The 18989-nt window shown below is 34.4% G+C and overlaps 1 protein-coding gene across 1 annotated transcript in view; it reads left to right on the forward strand.

Annotated features, from left to right (window-relative positions):
• Best2 (bestrophin family protein) overlaps positions 1 to 18989 on the forward strand; it is a 96729-nt gene that overhangs the window by 23208 nt on the left and 54532 nt on the right. Inside the window, exons 2-3 of the mRNA XM_074172247.1 lie at positions 5421 to 5531; positions 9784 to 9955. Of these exons, the coding sequence (XP_074028348.1) occupies positions 5421 to 5531; positions 9784 to 9955 (283 nt within the window). The remainder of the gene's footprint in view (positions 1 to 5420; positions 5532 to 9783; positions 9956 to 18989) is intronic.

Below are 18989 nucleotides of genomic sequence, written 5' to 3' on the forward strand. Positions count from 1 at the left end.
ATGCATGAAGACGAGAACGGTTTCATTGTCGATTCTTTCAATTTCTTGCAACTACAAAAAAAAGATTTTATTTTAATTTTCGGGTTAATTTGGTGGTAGTACACTACCTTGAACTTGGCTATCACTGAATGCAACTGAATTGTGTTTGAATTATTTTGGGACTAACTTCTTTCTTTGTCTGCAGAACAGATTGACGGAAACAATATTTCGTTTTTTCCTATGTAATATCCATGATAATGAAACGGAAATCAACAAAAATATACATCTGATATATGATCTGAATAAAGAAGTCAACGATATGCCTATACAGCAATATTCGACACTTTTTAAAAATTGCTGAGTCAGCTGTTTTTGAACACTAGGTCAAAATATATAAATTCGTGTAAATAATAGTTCATGCGTTGGATGCAACAGAAACAAGAACCAGAGCACCAGCTTGGGTATTGCCACTGTTACCACATAGCCGCAACAGTGGACGAAACGTCAGGCATAAAAACCTGCAGACCACGGCCCGAAAACCCAGAAAATAGCATTTGTTTGTAATCATTTTGATACTTTCTTTCTGACGATAATGAAAGTTTTTATCATCCTTGAAGATGAAGGATATTGCAGATATTGATGGCTTGCCAATTGTTATTGTGAGAATAATCATTGATTTGATAACCGAACATGTTACAAAATTGGATATTCATTTTCTGAAAATGGTGTTGATAGATCTGAAATCTGTGGAGTAACAAATGAGAAGGAAGCGAATTGAACATTGAATCCATTGTGAATACTGAAAATTAATAGAGCGAAATATTCGGGAAATATTGAATTTGTAAAGCTAACAAATTATTCTGACCTGAAATGGAAATGAATGGAATTGAATGAGTTAACGATGAGTTGAATGTTGGACAAACACAAAATGAAAGTGAGAAAAATGCAGAAGAACGCAGTCATGAACAGTCATGTCCATAATTGAAATTATCATTGAAATTTATGCTACAATTTCAATACATTTTCATATCTTACATTTCTGTCCACAGATGATTTCCGTTGAGAATACTGCTGATTATTGATTTTACCTAATTTGTATTGGACTTCTTTATATCAGGCCGAATGACCGATTTTACATGTTTTTTGCTACTAAAATTTTGGAAAAGCCAAAACAATTTCTCCATTTTTCGTTTCTGTTGAGCAACTGACAAATCAACAATAGCATAAATCAGTCCAGGAACTGAAACAGCAACAAACCTACGTATAATATCGTTTTTTAAAGCAAAGAATTGAACGTTACCTACAGAGCATATAATAATTTGAGTAAATTCATTTGAAAAAATAATGATAAGTCTTCAGTGTCGAATAGATCGGGAATATATGAGTTGAGTTGCGGTTTTTGTCCTGAACTTTATATTGGCCAAACTGGAAGAACGTTTCTCGAAAGAGTAATAGAGCAAAGAAGTAGCTTTTTCAATGGAAAGAGCAATTTAACATTTGCGAACCATGAATTTCGCCAGCCGACTGCAGTTAAATCTGATTGGCCATCGTAAGGAGGCTTGTTTATTTCACTGAAAAGATTCAAATGTGCGTAGTTTTTTTGGAGGAGCTTTACAATTATGGAATTAGAGGACCGGCAAACGATATTCTACAGAATTATCTATATAAGAGATCTCAAAAAGTGAACTTAGGGGAATATTGTAGTAATCCTTCGGCAATATAAATTGGGGTACCACAAGGAACAGTGCTAGGCCCAATATTGTTTCTTATTCATATAAATAGTATTGGATTTTTGAAAAACTCCAAAGCCCATATCATCTCGTATGACGGCAATTCGATTTTTTCTGCACAAATACTTGGGATGAGGTTGTTGATGATGCAAATAGAACAAGTTAAAGAATGGCTACATGAAAACCTAGCTTGAATGTAAAAAAACTAAATAATTTTTTTTTGTCTGATTGCAGGTGATTAACCGACAGTAAAGTATTTATATACACGAGAATATTTGCCAAAATTGTTAAGCATGCAATTGTCTGAAAATTGAGAAAAGTAATGTAAAGTGAATCTTTGACTAACAGACAGACAGCTAATTAGAAAAATGTATGACTTGAGAGTGATTTACTATACTTCAGCTGAATTTATATCATGGTTTGTATAAAAGCATGAGGAGGTTTATTTCGCAATAATTTAACAAAACTACAGTCAATGCAAAACAATGTCTTGAAAATAATTTTCAAAAAAACGAAACTTTATTCAACTGCAAAATTATAAGAGCAGTCGCAGATACTTGATATTAGAAGCTTGTATGCCTACCAATGCTTAGAATGGATGTTATATAACGTAAATCGATTCAACCGCCCCATGGAAGTGGTAAATAATACCAGATCACTGGATAATCTCACAGATATCAATGTACAAAAGGAGCCACACAAAAAGAACCAGTTTTTTTTTGTCCGAAACTGTATAATCTTCTACCACATAAACTGAAGATAATAACACACCTCCATTAGTACAAACAACAAATAAAACATTTTATCATGAAAAATACAAAATAATAAATGCTTAGATGCAGTCTCTTCATCCAACAGTCTGAATAAAATTGAGTAAACCATTGAAAGATTTTTTTGCATACACGAACGTGACGGTTACTATTTCAGAATAATTTCGATTTCAGCAACTCCAGAAGTAACTGGCTGATGGAATTTTGGACTATATTGTCCAAACGAGAAATTATCTACTAAGAGTTCTTATTTCTGTGATAGTTCTGTTCGAATATTTCGTGAAGAGTAATTGCTTTCATAGAACAGTCTGTGAGTTATATGATATTACGTTATAATTTCTGTGTTTAAGGAAACTTTCCTATTCCAATTGAAATTTCCGATACTTTGTTCCTCGGAGTTATTTTCTGGATACATCCAATTTCGAAAATTCCCATTCCATGTGGTAGAAAACTCATACATTGACATCCTAATAGTGATTTAACTACAACAGTGGTTATATAAAAAGCAACCAGGTGCATCTATGTGCCACCCAATGTGGTCAATTGAAAATCAACATTTTCCCAGCCGATATATATGATTCATATTCCGAGAATGGAACTTTATCGTGTAATAATGCATGGTATGCATTCTTCGACGCATCATATCTGTATTTTGCTGGCTTCAATTATGCTGCCGACGTATTATTAATCACAGCAACATTATTTGGCTTTGTTCATGTGTAGATTCAGTTCTACAAATTGCCCTCTTCCAATAATCAGTTGCGAAATATAAAAAGAAATGAATTGAAAGGGGTATATTTTTAGGAGTGATTAATTTTTCGGGAAAGAAACTTTTTGGCTTTCTACTACTCCAACTTGATACAAAAAAATGTGGGGGAGTCTTTAACAGAAAGAAAGGAATCAATCAATTTCAAAATACTATACAAAAATGTGTAGATCATGCAAAGAAGTACTTTCAGAAACAAACTGGAAGAAGAAAGTCCTCCATATTGAATTGCACGAAAGAAAAATTCTTCCGAAACAAATACTTTTATATGAACACTGAATTATACAAAAAGTACTTTTCTCTACTCAGTTTGTATTTCGAACATTCGTTATGGAATTGAATCAGATATCATTCACAGGATTCCTACACAATATAATAAATGAAAGTTGAAATATCTATTCATCTCAACCTTGCTCATGAGTTATTATTATATTTTCGAATCATTTGTAAATACTTCAGTTCGAGATTGATGATGAATTAAAATTCACTGTTTAATTCTAAGCTATTCATTGCAAATAACATTCTTATTAGGACTATAATCGTGAGAGATAATTCAGTTGAAGATAATACTTTACAATTCACAGCATCAATTAATTTCTGCCAAACACGCGAATTTTTCTGAAGGACAAGTAAACAAGACAAATTATAATTGATTTACCTAAGCAACAATTTTTCTTACGAATGTTCCATCACTCGAGGGATCAGATGCTAAACAACTTAATAGATGCGCACAAACCATTGTCACGACTTTTGGGGAATTTTCATAATGTATTCATCGAACATGCATCAACAATAAACCTATCAATACAACCTATTATTATTTGAAATAGTGTGATTTGTATCAATATTGTAATATATGCGGGCAATGTAATGGAATTCAAATTCTCATACACAACTGAATTTCTTTTATCTACTAGAAATTGGAATTTGGCATAACTGGAATAACAATTGGGCAACATAATATACCATTCACATAATAATGAAGCCTCTTGTATATGTCTTGGATTCAAATTTTCTTAATATGAGAGAGAAAGTTGATAGTGTTGATGTTCGCTAAATGGAAGTTACGTTTCCTACCATTATTGTCAACGATTTCAACATTGTTCAGTATTTCCTGATTGTTGTTAAGAATTACGGAATGCGTAGATTGTACTTTTTGAAAACTCCAGAATCAGTCATCTATCAATTATTCGCAAGTTGAATTTTCGTGCAAACATATTCATGGTTATTGAATGGTTCAAACGGAGTTGAGAGTTTTTGTTTGAGCCCCTTGTCAAAACAAGAAAATAGTATATTTTGAAACCCACAATTTTCTATCAAAAGAATTTATTTGCATCGATTTCGCTTGTTGAACAATATATTCCAAAGTTCCATTTGGATATAATCAAACGCTCTTCATGACATAAATTGCAAATTTATTGGGAAGTGTTTGGGAGCTTCCTGATTGAAATATTTCCTTCAAGTCTACCACAAACATCTAGTTTCACAAGCTTGAAATGCTATTCCTCCAATCTTTCAATGATATCCTTTCGAACAGTTCTGTTGGAACTGCTTTGATATCATTTTTCTCTACAACTTGAGAGCCGGTCTCCCAAGTCTTAGGAAAACACTCCAGCTTGGACTCATTTGTTCTTTCATCTTCGTCATCACAGTGAAAGTCACCATTGTGAAGACTTTGTGAAGATTATGCACTACTTTCCTAGCTTAATGCGTCATTGGTAATGCTGACATCTGAAAAAGAATGTTTTCACGTTCAGTTGAACTATTTTAAATTTACTACACCTACTCCAAGAGCTGCGACTTTCATGTAAATTTTAGTGTTGGTACAAGTACGGGATATAATACTGATTGAATTTTGTTTCTAATTTTTGAAATGCTTGAATTAGTTGAACAAAAAACAGTTTTGTGGTTCATACCTAACGCTAAATATACAAACGTATGTTACTGGCATTGATCTCACCTGTTCTCAAGAGTACTTGATAAGTCAACAACATTTTCTTATTTGTTTTGCCACAATATTAGATATATTTGCAAGTTCCGATGTATGTCAACGTTTCCTTTCCTTTCCATATATCCAGTGGGAGGAGTGTACAGAGTCTTTGTCCAACAACAACTTCACTAACCTTATTTCTACTGAAATTTACTGTGGTTCAAACTTCATGTTATTTCTTTCAGATGGCGTGGCAGTGTTTATAAACTGGTGTGGAGAGAGTTATTAGCCTATTTATCATTATATTATACCATCAACCTCATCTACAGATTCGCCCTCACAGAACCACAACAAAGGTAAGAACATATTATACTCGTAAGGTCTAGTTGATATATGTTGATCAGGGTGGGGCATCGAAAACTTGACATGGAGGTTTTGGGTACTAATCTTGCAAATCCTAAAAAACGCTCAGATAGGTCGATTTTTATTGGGAAGGGTACAGTTTTTCCCCATTGACAGCGTCATCACTTCAACCCCGGAGCAGAGGGGTGAACAAACCTTGGAATTTCAATAGGGAACTGGGGGCGAGTCGTTTGAAAGATCTTGAAATTCTCTAAACAACGGTGTACATTTTTTTTTAATTTGGACGTAGAGTTGAAGTTACTTACTTTATTCTCATGTTAGCTAACCATGTTAACACCTCCAGCTTCCATGCAGTAATAGAGATTCTGCTGGAAACGTTCTCGAACTTTGTGGAGCAATTCTGGAGTGATTTGACGACATTCATTTGTGATTCGTTGCCGTAAATCTTCAAGTGATGCAGGAGGAGTACAGTAAATTCTGCTTTTCAAATGGCCCCACAGAAAGAAATCTAACGGCAAAAGGTCTGGTGATCGTGGTGGCCATTCGATAGTGCCCCGCCTCCCGATCCAGTGATAAGGAAAAGTCTGATCTAAATACTGCCGAACAGGGAGAGCATAGTATGGACGAGCCCCATCTTGTTGAAATATCAACAGATCCTCCAGATAATTGTGGTCATTTTCAATAATATCAGTGAGAAGGGGATTGATAGTATCTTCCAGAAGCTCCAGATTCATTCATCCGGTTAAATTACCTTCTAAAGACGATGGGTCGATAATACGGTCACCAAAAATTGCAGCCCATACATTAATTTTTGTGGACGTTGAGTATGCACTTCATGAAAAATGTTAGGATTTGAATCAGCCCAATAGCGACAATTATGGCGACAGTTCATGCGTTAATTTGATCTTGTGAGGATGCATTTCGTGGGTTTTTAAAATACGCCGAATGCTAATTCGTGACACCCCGGAAACAAATGCTAACTTTCTTGTGCTCAAAGTATGGTGAAGCTCAACATGGCCCAGAATTGCCACTTATGTCGCCTCATTTGTTACTGGTGGTTCAATTTGCTGTTTTTCATTTGCTACAGATCCAGTTGCGCGAAATTTTGCAATTGAATCGAAAACATACTGTCGCGACAAATTCTTCCCATGTTGTTGATTGAATAGTTCAGCGGCTCTTGCAGCACAACATCTATTTCCATAGTACAGTTCAGTCAACTCAACCCTCTCTGCAGTTGTGTGAACCATTGCTTCTTTAGCAACACTTTACGGCACTCACTACTAGTAATAATGTAGATATCACTTTTAACATAAAAATTAAAAATAGAAACACCATTTTCAATCATTTCTCAATTGTAATAGTCCTCTTATCAGAGAAGAACTAAAAAATCAACAAAAAAGTAGCGTAGGAAACAAATGAAAGAGTTCCAAATACATTCCAATTGAGCAGTGACGTACAACAATTTGATGCTATCAACAATATTGAAAAAGTTAATTTTATCGGAAAGAACTCTTTTAAATACGTCCAAATTTAAAAAAATTCACACCATTGTTTAGATAATTCCAAGATCTTTGAAACGGTGTGCGACTCGTCCCTTATTCCCTATTAAAATTCCAAGGGTTGACCACCTCTCTGCTCCGGGGTAGAAGTGACGACGCTGTGAATAGGGGAAAAACTGTCCCCCTCCCAATAAAAATCGACATGTCTGAGCATTTTTACGGATTTGCAAGATTAGTACCCAAAACCTCCAAGTCAAGTTTTCGTTGGCCCACCCTGTATGTATGTATTTATGATGAACCTTGCTTTGATACTACTTGTAAAAGCGATTAGTAATTTCCGCTTCAGTACACTTGTTTCCTGAACATTCTAGTTTCCTTCCATATCCCACATGTCTTTCTATGGATTAGACGTCACATATTTTTTATTTCAGAGCAGGATGTTTGGTGAAAAAATATCTTACATAAGCACACTATTCATTCTCAAATGCTTACGCCGTTCATGCATGTCACCTATTCATATTTAGAAATCTCTGAAATAACAAGTTTGCAAGCGATTACTTTTACTCGATTATCTCATCTTTTCGCACAACACCTAGTTCCAAACTTTGATTCATTATGACAAATAAAGTTGTTCGATGTCGTTTCAGCTTCGACTGATAAAAATCAAAAATTATTCAAGGTGAAAATTGAAAGTGAAAATTGATTTGGTATTCTTAGTTACTATGCATAGTTAGAAATAAGTATTTGATTTATTTGATTTGCGTTTGAACATTGAACTGATGGTCTCCATGAAAGTTATACTTGTACATTTCCATACATTGTGGATCAGCATCACCAAGTGAACAACCGTTCTTGATATGAAAACTACTTCCACCGAAACCGTTAATTTATCACCTTCGCATACTGAAATGCACTTTCCGTAAATAATTTTTTTAAATTTTTCTGTTCAATCCACTTGTACCAACTTTGCTCTTCTCACAAACTACTTAACTGAAAATCATGAGAAGGAGGCTACTCTGTCTATACTGACTTTTCTAAAGCCTTTGATAGAGTCAACTACGGTCTACTTATATCTAAAATTCAAGCGCTTGGTATAGACGGGAATGTTTTGCAAGTAATTAATAGCTTCTTAACTGGTAGAACTGTGTCTATCAAATACGGAGACACAACATCTACGCCCATTCACGTTCCATCAGGGGTACCGCAGGGGTCCCATATGGGTCCACTGCTGTTCAACTTGTTTGTATCGGACATAGAGTTTGTTTTCAAATATTCAGAATTTCTCATGTTTGCTGATAATCTCAAACTTTATCGAACAATTACTTGCCGGGAAGATGCTGAATTAGTTCAAAAAGATTTCGAATCCTTTTCCATGTGTTAGAGGTAAAGATTGATTAGTGTCAAATCATTACGTTCGCTAAAATTAGAAGTCCAATATTCTTTGAATATTCATTGAATAATATAGCTGTTGAAAGAGAAACATTTATTCGCGATCTGTGAGGTAGATTTGATAGCGAAATTAATTTCAATCTCCAAGTATCAGAAATTGTGGCAAAAAGTCTCAAAATGCTGGGTTTTGTATTGATAATTTCTACTGATTATTCAATTGAAACAAAAAAGATTTTATATTGTGCTTTCGTAAGATCTATTCTTGAATATTGTTCAGTTATATGGGACCCATTCTATAATGTAAATAAGGATTCGATTGAGAATGTTGAAACGGAATTCTTAAGGAATTGTACTTTTCTCGTTGGTATTCAACGAAATGAATATGAGTACAGTCAACTCTTAACCAAGTTAAATATAGAACCTTTGGAAGATAGGGAATTTCTATGAACTTGAATTTCCTCTTCAAATAAATAAATAGTGAGATAAACTGCCCAGAACTACGTCAACTAATACCTTTTCATATCTTTTCGTATCATATACATTTTTTCCATATGAATTTTTTCTATACCAATCCATACCTCGTATTCTGAAGCTGGGAAATCAATATCATGATTCAGATCTGTTAATTGTATCACTCCAGGTCTTTAAAAATCAAATTAAAATGTTGTAGAGTTTTCGAAACTTTTCTTTGCCTTACCACTTTCTTTGTAAGTACCAGAATTGTTTCATCTTTTAGTAATGTAGTTACTAGACATAAAGATTTATCAGTATTTCGTATTTTCACACTTCGCTATACGGATATTACTATATATTACGATTCAACCCATCCATATAAATACAAAATTGCAGTAAAAAATGGATTTAAAGCCAAATTAATATACAAAATACTTTCCAAAATAGTTTAAGCAAAAGCGATTAGAGACGAGATTAATAAGTTAGATAATCAAAATCAAAGTTATAAAACTTTACCGTATTTTGGACAAACAACAGAAAAAGTGGCCTCATTTTTGAGAAAACGAGATATTAAAATTGCATATAGAACAAGCAATACGTTGGGAAAGTTAATTAAAAATAATAAAGACGAAACATCCAAATTCGAGAAATCAAGGGGTATATAAATTAAAGTGTGGAACACGTTCCAAAGTATATATTGGTCAAACTGGCAAAACATTCAGGAATCGAATCCAGGACCATCACTTGAGCTATGTAAATAAGAAAACAAATTCAACATATTCGAATAATCTTTTAGAAGAAAATTTTATCTTCAACGAAGAGTTTGAAATTTTACATATAGAAAATGAAGGTTTGGTTTATGAATCGTGAAAAAAATCATCTGAAGTTCTTTTTTCTTTTGCAGGATATTCGAACGAATACGACTATACTTCGGTCAGCAAAGTGAGACGATACCGATGTCGTTCGTCTTAGGATTTTACGTATCTCTGGTAGTTAGTAGATGGTGGGATCAGTACAAGTTACTACCATGGCCTGATACTCTTGCTCTTTTCCTCAACGCGGGTATCCCAGGCGCGGTAAGTACGTATACATTTTCATCAGAACCAATAACATTAGAATTATGCGACAGAATCACAACCAGATTATAGAGAATGGATTTGAGATGAAAAATTTCAGTAATTTTTCTAATATTTGCCAATAAAAATATTTTTCTTCACTCAGATATAACAAACAACTTAGATACAATAAACAACTACTTTCATATGAACATCAAATTATACAAAAAACACTTTTTCCTATTCAGTTTTTACTCCAAACATTCGTTATGGTGAAAATTTCACTTACATGGAACACTGTCATCCTCACTGGTGGAGATCCGCTGTTTCGGCATCAATCTGGATCATAAGATGAGGCACACAATTCATTCATAAAATTACGACTCCGTCCTTTAGTGAATATGAATATGTGTTACCTGATACATTTTCTAGATTTAAATACATGTCGTTTCATTGATACAAAAGATCTATTCATTTCGCTTCTTCGATATTTTTTACATGTCATAGTTTTTTCGAGTCACCAATTGTTATGTGCTCCGTTGAATTTTTGGTACTCGTCCCATTTTTTGATTGCTTCGCAACATGCAACCAGGGCAATACCCTGGTTGCATATCGTAAAAGGCAATTATTTGCAAATAGTATTTGCGTTGTGCATGCAGAAATATTGTTTCGATATGTGCGCGGCATTGACTGGAAAATCAAGGCATTTCATTATATGCAAATGATTTCTCATTTGCCAATAAGATGGAAAATAAGGATGATAGAAGGAAAATCGAAGAATTCACGTAATGAATTACCAAAGTTCTGGTTTACTGTCAGAATATTTTGTAGGAAAATCTTGAGTCGCAGAATTATGCCATTCATATCGATGGAGAAGATGATCTTATGTAGGAATGTACAACTGCAAAAACTGAAACATCACCTCTGCATAACATGTGTGTCAAATGCAATTCTGCAAGTTGCCAGCTTGACATTTTTTACTGTTCCATCTCTAGGATTAGGTCTTTTTACGTCAGCTAATTCTGTATGTATTGTTTTTATCTTATAACTCATTGTAATTGTATTGTATTGTGATTTGACTTATATCCCTGTTCTGTAGTTGGGTGCTACCTGTAGAACAGTGTATGAAGAAATGAATAAATAAACTATGTACGAGGTCTGTTTAAAAAATGTTGCTACACTCGTCTCGAAAATATGTTCACATATGTTTCAGCTGTTTAGTTAGCATGTTCAAATTGTTGATGAGAGGCATCAATGTTGATAATGTCTTGGTGTTCAGCGATTTTTTGCTATCGAAAAAATAAATCTAAGAAATTGCATAAAATTATGTGTTAAAATGAAACTGAGTGCTCAAAAACATTCTGAATGTTGACAGTGGCATACGGCGATTGTACTCTAAACCAGAAAAATGTTTACAAGTGGTACAAGCTTCTCACAGAAGGTTGAGAAAATGTGAATGACGACGCTAACTCTAGATGATACAGCACATCTACCAACCAATGAAAATGTTGCCAAGTTGCCAATTGCATCTCATGCAATTTTTTCGGATGAAATTAATATAGATATGCTACTTCTTTGCTGTCCTATAATACTACATATCTCACTTATATAATAAATTCATGAAAAGATTTGGAAAAGCTGAATACACTTATTTGAATTAATGAATCGAAGAGATTTTTGTATTAAAATGTATAATTTTTAAAATTCTTGCAAAGCGCTTTCGACTTTCGTCATCATCAGTGCTCACTTGTCAGGCAACAGGAAGTATCAAATTGAGTACATTGCACATTTGTAATATTTGACTTATATAAAACAAAATATGCTCATAGCCAAGAAAATACAATTTTTGATTGAGGCCATGTGATTCACATGACCGAGATCAACATGGCCATGAAACTGAAGACTTCTACAAGTCAAAATAGTAAGGAAACTCAAACGGTTGCATATGCGTTTCTATCGTACATCCCTAGGGTTACAGATAGAATCGGAAAAATACTAAGGAAACATAACATAAAAACAGTGTTCAAGCCTACCAGGAAAATATAGCAAAGCCTGAGACCTGCGAAAGATAAAAGAGTTCCACTATCAGCTGCGGGGGTATGTCGTATATCATGCACCTGCGGAAAAGTTTATATTGGTACCACCAATGGGTACCATGGGTACAAGGCTAAATGAAAGCTTTGAAGGAAACAGAATTGAATCGATGAATAAATGAATATTTTTTGAGAAAAATTAAAATTCACCTTATATTTTGAACAGACCTTGTAACAGCAGGGTACACCCAAAGGTCAGAACCCTGTAAGCAAAAGTCATTGAACTCGAAATATTTTTCCATATCAAATTGTCCGCTATTTAACAATTCAATTCACGTTAGAGTGAGAAAGTTAGTTACACTACTTCTTGTATGGTGGAAAACATTGAGCTATGAAGTGGTCGGTAGTTGGTCGGTTCGACGTGGGTGCTTTGTTCACTCACTCAAATCGACCGCAGAGTTGGACGGTGGTTCAAGCCCCAGGCTGAACGATCGATTTTCACTTGCTATCATCCAACCCGTGTCAGGAATTACACGTTAAGAGGTGAGACCTCGTTAGTCCTTAGCTCGCACAAATTTTGACTTCTGAGGGGGTGCGACAGTTACTTAACGAAAAAACAGATTGCAAACAGATTTTTTTATATAAAAGGTTTCTCAGACTCCTCTACTATTGATCGTGAAGTTTAGTAGCAGTGGAATATGTATTTTGTGAATGCGGACTGCGGAAGTGGTAAACAACTTTTCGTTGCTGTTACAGACCACTTTCCAAGGAATGATGGATATTTATTGAAAATTCATGTAATTCAAGCAAACTGGCCATTTTTAAGACGAGAACATAGCAAAGCTTTTTACCTCTGCCATTCTAATAACTGTTGTCTTGAATGATTGTTATTTTAATGTGATGGTGGATCGTTGTATTAAATGTTTTTGAAAAACCCAAAGGAACGAGATGAGCGATTCTGGTTAAAGTATACGGATTATGATGACCGTGCCTCTTTCTTAAACGAAAGGTATGGTTTTCCAGGTAATAATAAAAAAAATCCTGAACAGTTTCGGGAAAGAAAGTAATTCCTAAAAATAGAACCCTTTCAAATTCATCCTGAACATGTGTAGGGTTTTTACTACAACTATTCAGTTTAGAAACATTTCATTTCTTCATTGATTTTTATTTTTGTATTATAAATTCTTGTTAGGAAATTACCTTTTCTCAACTCTGTTATCGAGCAGTCGTACAAAATATCCATCCACTTGGGTTTTTATGTTGACTTTTTCTTCTAATTTTTACTCAGCATGTTTGTATTTTTTCATGGCAAATCATAGAAATACTCTATCCTCTCCAACCCAACGGCTAATCCTAATTCGTTTTCCTCGCCACGAGGTTACACAGTTATTTTTCTGTTTGTTCATTTTGTTGATATTAATAAATTTTATTATTTGTAAACGCTGTGTACGACTGAATAATAATTCACCTATCCCCCAGTCCCGACACCGTTTCAACATTTTCTCAATACATCCTACTCAAACGTTCTCAAACGCTTTCGAAATGTATTTACGAGTAATTGTCCCAGAACAGTGTTGTTTTCCTCAGGAGAATTCCCTTGGGTCTGAAATAATCTTGATCAATACAGTACCACACCTTATACATAAATTGGTGTTTTGAAATGTCGGGCCCATCAAGTGTTGTGTGACAGCAGTAAACAAAACACACGAGAGTGAAGGCTATTAACAAGATTCCCAGAAGTAATTAAGTCTTCATGAATGATATCAAATATTCAAGCTGAAAAACACATGATAAATTAAAAATATTTCAAACCTAGTTACTTCACGACGTTCAATTGTTAGTATATACAATCGTCTTTGGGTGATTATTCTCTGGAAGATGTGGTTATTTAAACTCTTTCATCTATCTTCTTTCTTCCTCTCTCTTGTCCGCTTTAGCGGTTCAGTGGGAGTTGGTCGTTTTCAGTTTGAATAATGGTTTCCATATGTTGCATATATATGCGCTAGATTGGCTGAATGCGTCATTGGACAACATATATGCAGCTTCTCTGAACTTCCTTTTGAATCAGTATTCCTTTCTGTGGATTATCTCACCTTGGGACCACTTGATGTTATGTTGATGAGTTCAAACATGCTCAGCTATTCCTGATTTGCTGGTTTCTCCTTGCTGTGTGTTTCTCTTGTGCTCGGCAATGGACGGAACATACCGATTGTTATAAAGAAGCCAATGTTTTCAACGATGAAACAATTAAAAATTCATTCCGGTTCAATTGTAATTGAACACAAACTAGGATTTTGCAATAGAACTCTGTATATAACTAGAACCACTCTATACGGAATCGACGTATCATGAAATGCACTCGAAGTTGCTAGAACGTTCTGGGCAGAACTTCTAGCACGTAAAGTAAAATTGAGGCATAGGGCATAGAGGAATGCTCCCGAACGTTCTGGATATTTCTAAAGTCACAAATTCCAGCCCCTTCAAAGGCACGTCTTATGGTTGAAACAAAAAAAAATTAATAAGATCGTTTCACAATAATTTGAGCCATACCTGGAAGTTCCAGATGACTACTGAACATTCCACAACATTCCAGAATGTCTCGGGATGTTTGGTAATGTTGCGGAATGTTGTAAATTGCTCTGGAACACTCTAGAATATCATATAATCTCCTAGAACTTTCTCCACGGATAGAAATATCAAACCATATGACTTTCTTCATCATTCCACAGTAGTCTGGCATTTAGATGATTTCTGAATATTGCAACACACTGCAAAGTGTTTTGGGTTGTTCTAGAATATCGTGGAAAACTCTGGAGAGTTTATGACTATTCCAGAACTCTCTAAAGGGGAAAAGTTTCAGCCTGCACATGACTATGACAGAAACAAATATAGATAAACGGTTCTTTTGTAATTTGTGTATAATATCGACAAAAATCCAATTCAAATGGAACGAGAAACCCAACGGACCCTAGCCTTCTTGGGTGTTATCGTAAACAGACGTGAAGATGGTACATTGGGCCACAGAGTATACAGAAAACCAACACGTACAGACAGGTACCTTAATAAACCACACCACAACAAAAAAAGGGTAGTTGAAACATTGACTTATCTGTGAGCCTGAGAAACTCCCTGAGGATCACAATAATCTAAAAATTGCTTTCAGAGGGTCTAGGTACAAGAAAGGAGAATTAGAGTGGGCCAACGACCCAGGGCAGGGATGATGTCGCCTGATGATGGAATTCGGTTCGATACAAATCACTCATTCGTGACGAAATCCAAACAGGTGGTGAATGAGAACTATCATTCAGATTCTCATGATGAGAGTAGTGAAAAAACTCTTGCTAACAAAAATTCATGCAGAGAATGTGAGGAACGTTTCCCGTTTCTGAAAATCATTACACAGCTTCGTTGCTGGTCATTATATATTTCTACACATTGGGCGTTCAGATTGTATTGATTACTGAAAATTATCAATAACTCTCCTATTTTTCAATAACTCTCAATTTATGGGTAAGTTGTTGTTGTATCAGCGTTATGTAAAGTTGCCAATTCATTAATTCGTATTATTAAATGCAAGAACATGTTGCAATGAAATGGTGTTCTGTTCGCTTTCATCTCGCTATTGCTTCAAATTAGACATGGGATAGAAGAATGCTGAATTTGTTATGCAAGTTGAAATAGATCCGAATAATTAGTTTGATATAGAGTTACAAATAAAAAAAAACTAATCAATACAGTTTATTTTATGATTTTCACTATAAGGGTTTTACAAAAACCGCGACACTTGTTTCGCTATACAATAGCTTCTTCAAGCATAAACTGAGAGTTATTTCTAAATGACACCATTTTATACTATAACCTAGTACCTAGTCGTCTACCTAAATAATGAATCTACCTGATAGATCAGTTATCAATACATTTTTCGAAAGTCTACCTGTGAATATACGTAACTATTTTGACCTGCGAATGAGCAGATTCAATAATGGCGAATTATTCAATTCAGTTTGATCGTTCATTCTGAAAACTATATTTGTGTTCCTTTATGCGGGCTTTGGATGTTCTTCCAGTTTGACCTATATAAAACATCGGACATGACACACACGATAATTTATACATTCCTGATTTTTCTGAAACTGAACTTTTGTCTTTGTTGCACTTGCAAACCGACCGGTTTCGGGCTATTTCGCCTCTCGTCAGTGCAAGGTAGTGTCTATCATCACCATGAATTTGATGATTCCCATAATGAAAAATCGAATTCCTTTCAGAGTATCATTCCTCGCAGAAGATCTTTGCAAGATGAGTAAAACGTTTCATTGAATTGGAAATAATTCTGTGACAAACACACCGTAAGCAAGTCTAATATTTCATTTTTCACTACCGGATTGATAGAGCTTTGTCCAATAGATTCTCCATCAAAGTAATCATTTCATTCGGAGGGATACTGGGAAACAGATTCTTTAGATCAAAAGAAATCAATTTGGCATTATCCGGGACTGTAATATCTTGAATTTCATTAATCAAATGGTATGAATTCCTCAAACTGAATTTTGATTTGAAATTGGTGTGGTTTTGGTTAGTTACAAATTTCTTCAGTTAGGTTAGATTAGTTACAAATTACTCGAAACCGGTGCATGACTGAAGATTCACTTTCAAACGAATCATACGATATGATACTGAATGAGACGTTTAATAATTAAAGCTACTGAATGGCAGGTTCTTTCTGGCATTCTACATTCATCTCTCGTAAAGGAATTACGATTCAGAACCATTTGTAGGGTATCAAAAAGACAATTGTTTTTCTTGCCAACAATAGCTTTTCTTTTCTTGTTACCTAAGAAACCTTCCTGAAGTCTGATACCTATCAGAAAACTCATCAGGAAACAATTACTCCCCCGGCTAATACCACGAAGAGCGTTGAATTATATCCCACAGTTGCCAGTGCAGGATTCTTCACAGAAGCAATTCCTGCATATGCTGTTGGCGATACAACTGCTGGAATCGATTTTCAATTATTGGAACAGGTCCACTTGCAGACCGACTGGTTTCAGGCTATTTCGCCTCTCGTCAGTGCAAGGTGGTGTCTATCATCACCATGATTTGATGATTCCCATAATGAAAAATCGAATTCCTTTCAGAGTATCATTCCTCGCAGAAGGCTGAAGCAAACGATAAACAACATATTCGTCATCGCCTCATCTTACCGTAAACGAGGTACTAACAACCGCATAACAACTGGTTGTGAATTAGTCAGTCTAGGTGAGTTGAAACTCACCTGGACTAACTAACTAAAACATGAATCATTTTGAATAAGTCTGAATGAATAAACATGAGGCATTTGAATCACTGGACTATTTGAATTAATCAGTGATATAAATCAGGAAATGGTATTTAAACCCTAGAAGGTGTGTTTCTGAATTAAAAATATATTCTGAAAACTGAGGGCTCTGTATATGTGAGGTACACTGTGAATCTTTGTCTATTTGAAAAAATATCAACTTAACGAAGGGATACATTAAATCGACTGAAAAAACTTATTTCATTATTTTCAGAATAAACGCTCAGGGTATGTTACTTATATTGATTTTGACAACATAATAGAAACAAATGTATGGAGACAGTTCATAACCGCTATTATTGACTTGCCAAGAATGAAATTATCCAGAAAAAATATAGAAAGAGACTTAGTTTGCAGGTATTCTTTTCTTATAGATTAGTTTTTCGAAATTATAGGATTGAATTCTGCTACTGACTCTACTCATCATTGTGTTTACAGAACCCGAAGCCAAAGTCGCTTCTTGGCAAGCTTTACGTATATGAACTGTTGAAAAAACTACATTGAGAAAGGTATCCTCCTAGAATCGAATATATCTTTTAATATTTCAGATATGAAAGTATTATTAATTACTACAACATGAATAGGTATTGCATTATCAAAGATACTAAGACTATTCAGAGGGGATTTTCTACTTCTTTTCAATTTGTAAATGAATCCAAACTCAACTACGGTGATGTGGAAAATGTTCCAATTTGGATTATAGCTTTCAGTTGTGAAGCAAATAAGTAATAAGCAAATAAGAAATAAGCAAATAAGTTATAAGTATTCGTGTTGTTTTGTTATTTTGCGAATTCTTTCTGATTGTTTTTCGTGATAAATTAAATTTTTCATGTCATTCAACTTCCATTACCCTATATTACTTTTCAAAAATAGAAAAAAAATCAAAAGTGAAAACTTTCCACGAGAGTTATATACGCACAAGAAAAAAATATTTCAAATTATCAATCTCTCTCAACTACATACACAGTGGGGTCTGGTAAACGTCTGTCGGAAAACAACTACTTCTTTGGCTAATACCAGTACAGGGTAGGATTCAATATCCAGCGTGGAATCAGTCAGGAAAGTAGTTGTTTTCCGACAGACGTTTTCCAGACTCTACTGTGTACTTAGTTGTGAGAGATTAATATTAACAAGAATATTTTATTGCTTTGTGTTGAACCTGATGATATTTTAAAAATTACTTCCTGCAAAAAACCGTCAAAATTTCATTTCCATAATATTTTGACTATCCGAGTTTTTCGCAAGGGTGTATAATATAATAAAAATTGAACATATTATTTCCATCAGTGAATATAATAGTTGAAGTAAAAACAAAAATATTACAACCGCTAGAAAACATCACGACTTTTTTCTGTTCAAGAAAATTTTACTTTTCTGTTCAATTTACTTTTTTGAGCCATCGGAAAAATTTTCAAATTTTTTATTTCATTTACTACGAATCCCCCTTATTTCATCGTACCTAGTACAATAACTGCAACAGGCGTGTAATGGCTATTTTCTCTACGACTATAAAAAAGCATTAATTATGTTTTTTAACGAAACACAATAATCACATGTACACGAGAAATGTATACCAGAAATATGTAATCTGGCAAAGAAATTAATATTTTATCCAAACTTTATCAATTAATAATAGAGTTGTAAGATGAAACTCTGATACTTTGATGCCACAACTTGTATTAACGAG

Source organism: Leptinotarsa decemlineata, unplaced genomic scaffold (assembly GCF_025532065.1).
Source record: "Leptinotarsa decemlineata unplaced genomic scaffold, Ldec_3_MD MMD2_tig00000035_RagTag_RagTag, whole genome shotgun sequence".
Classification (NCBI taxonomy): domain Eukaryota; kingdom Metazoa; phylum Arthropoda; class Insecta; order Coleoptera; family Chrysomelidae; genus Leptinotarsa; species Leptinotarsa decemlineata.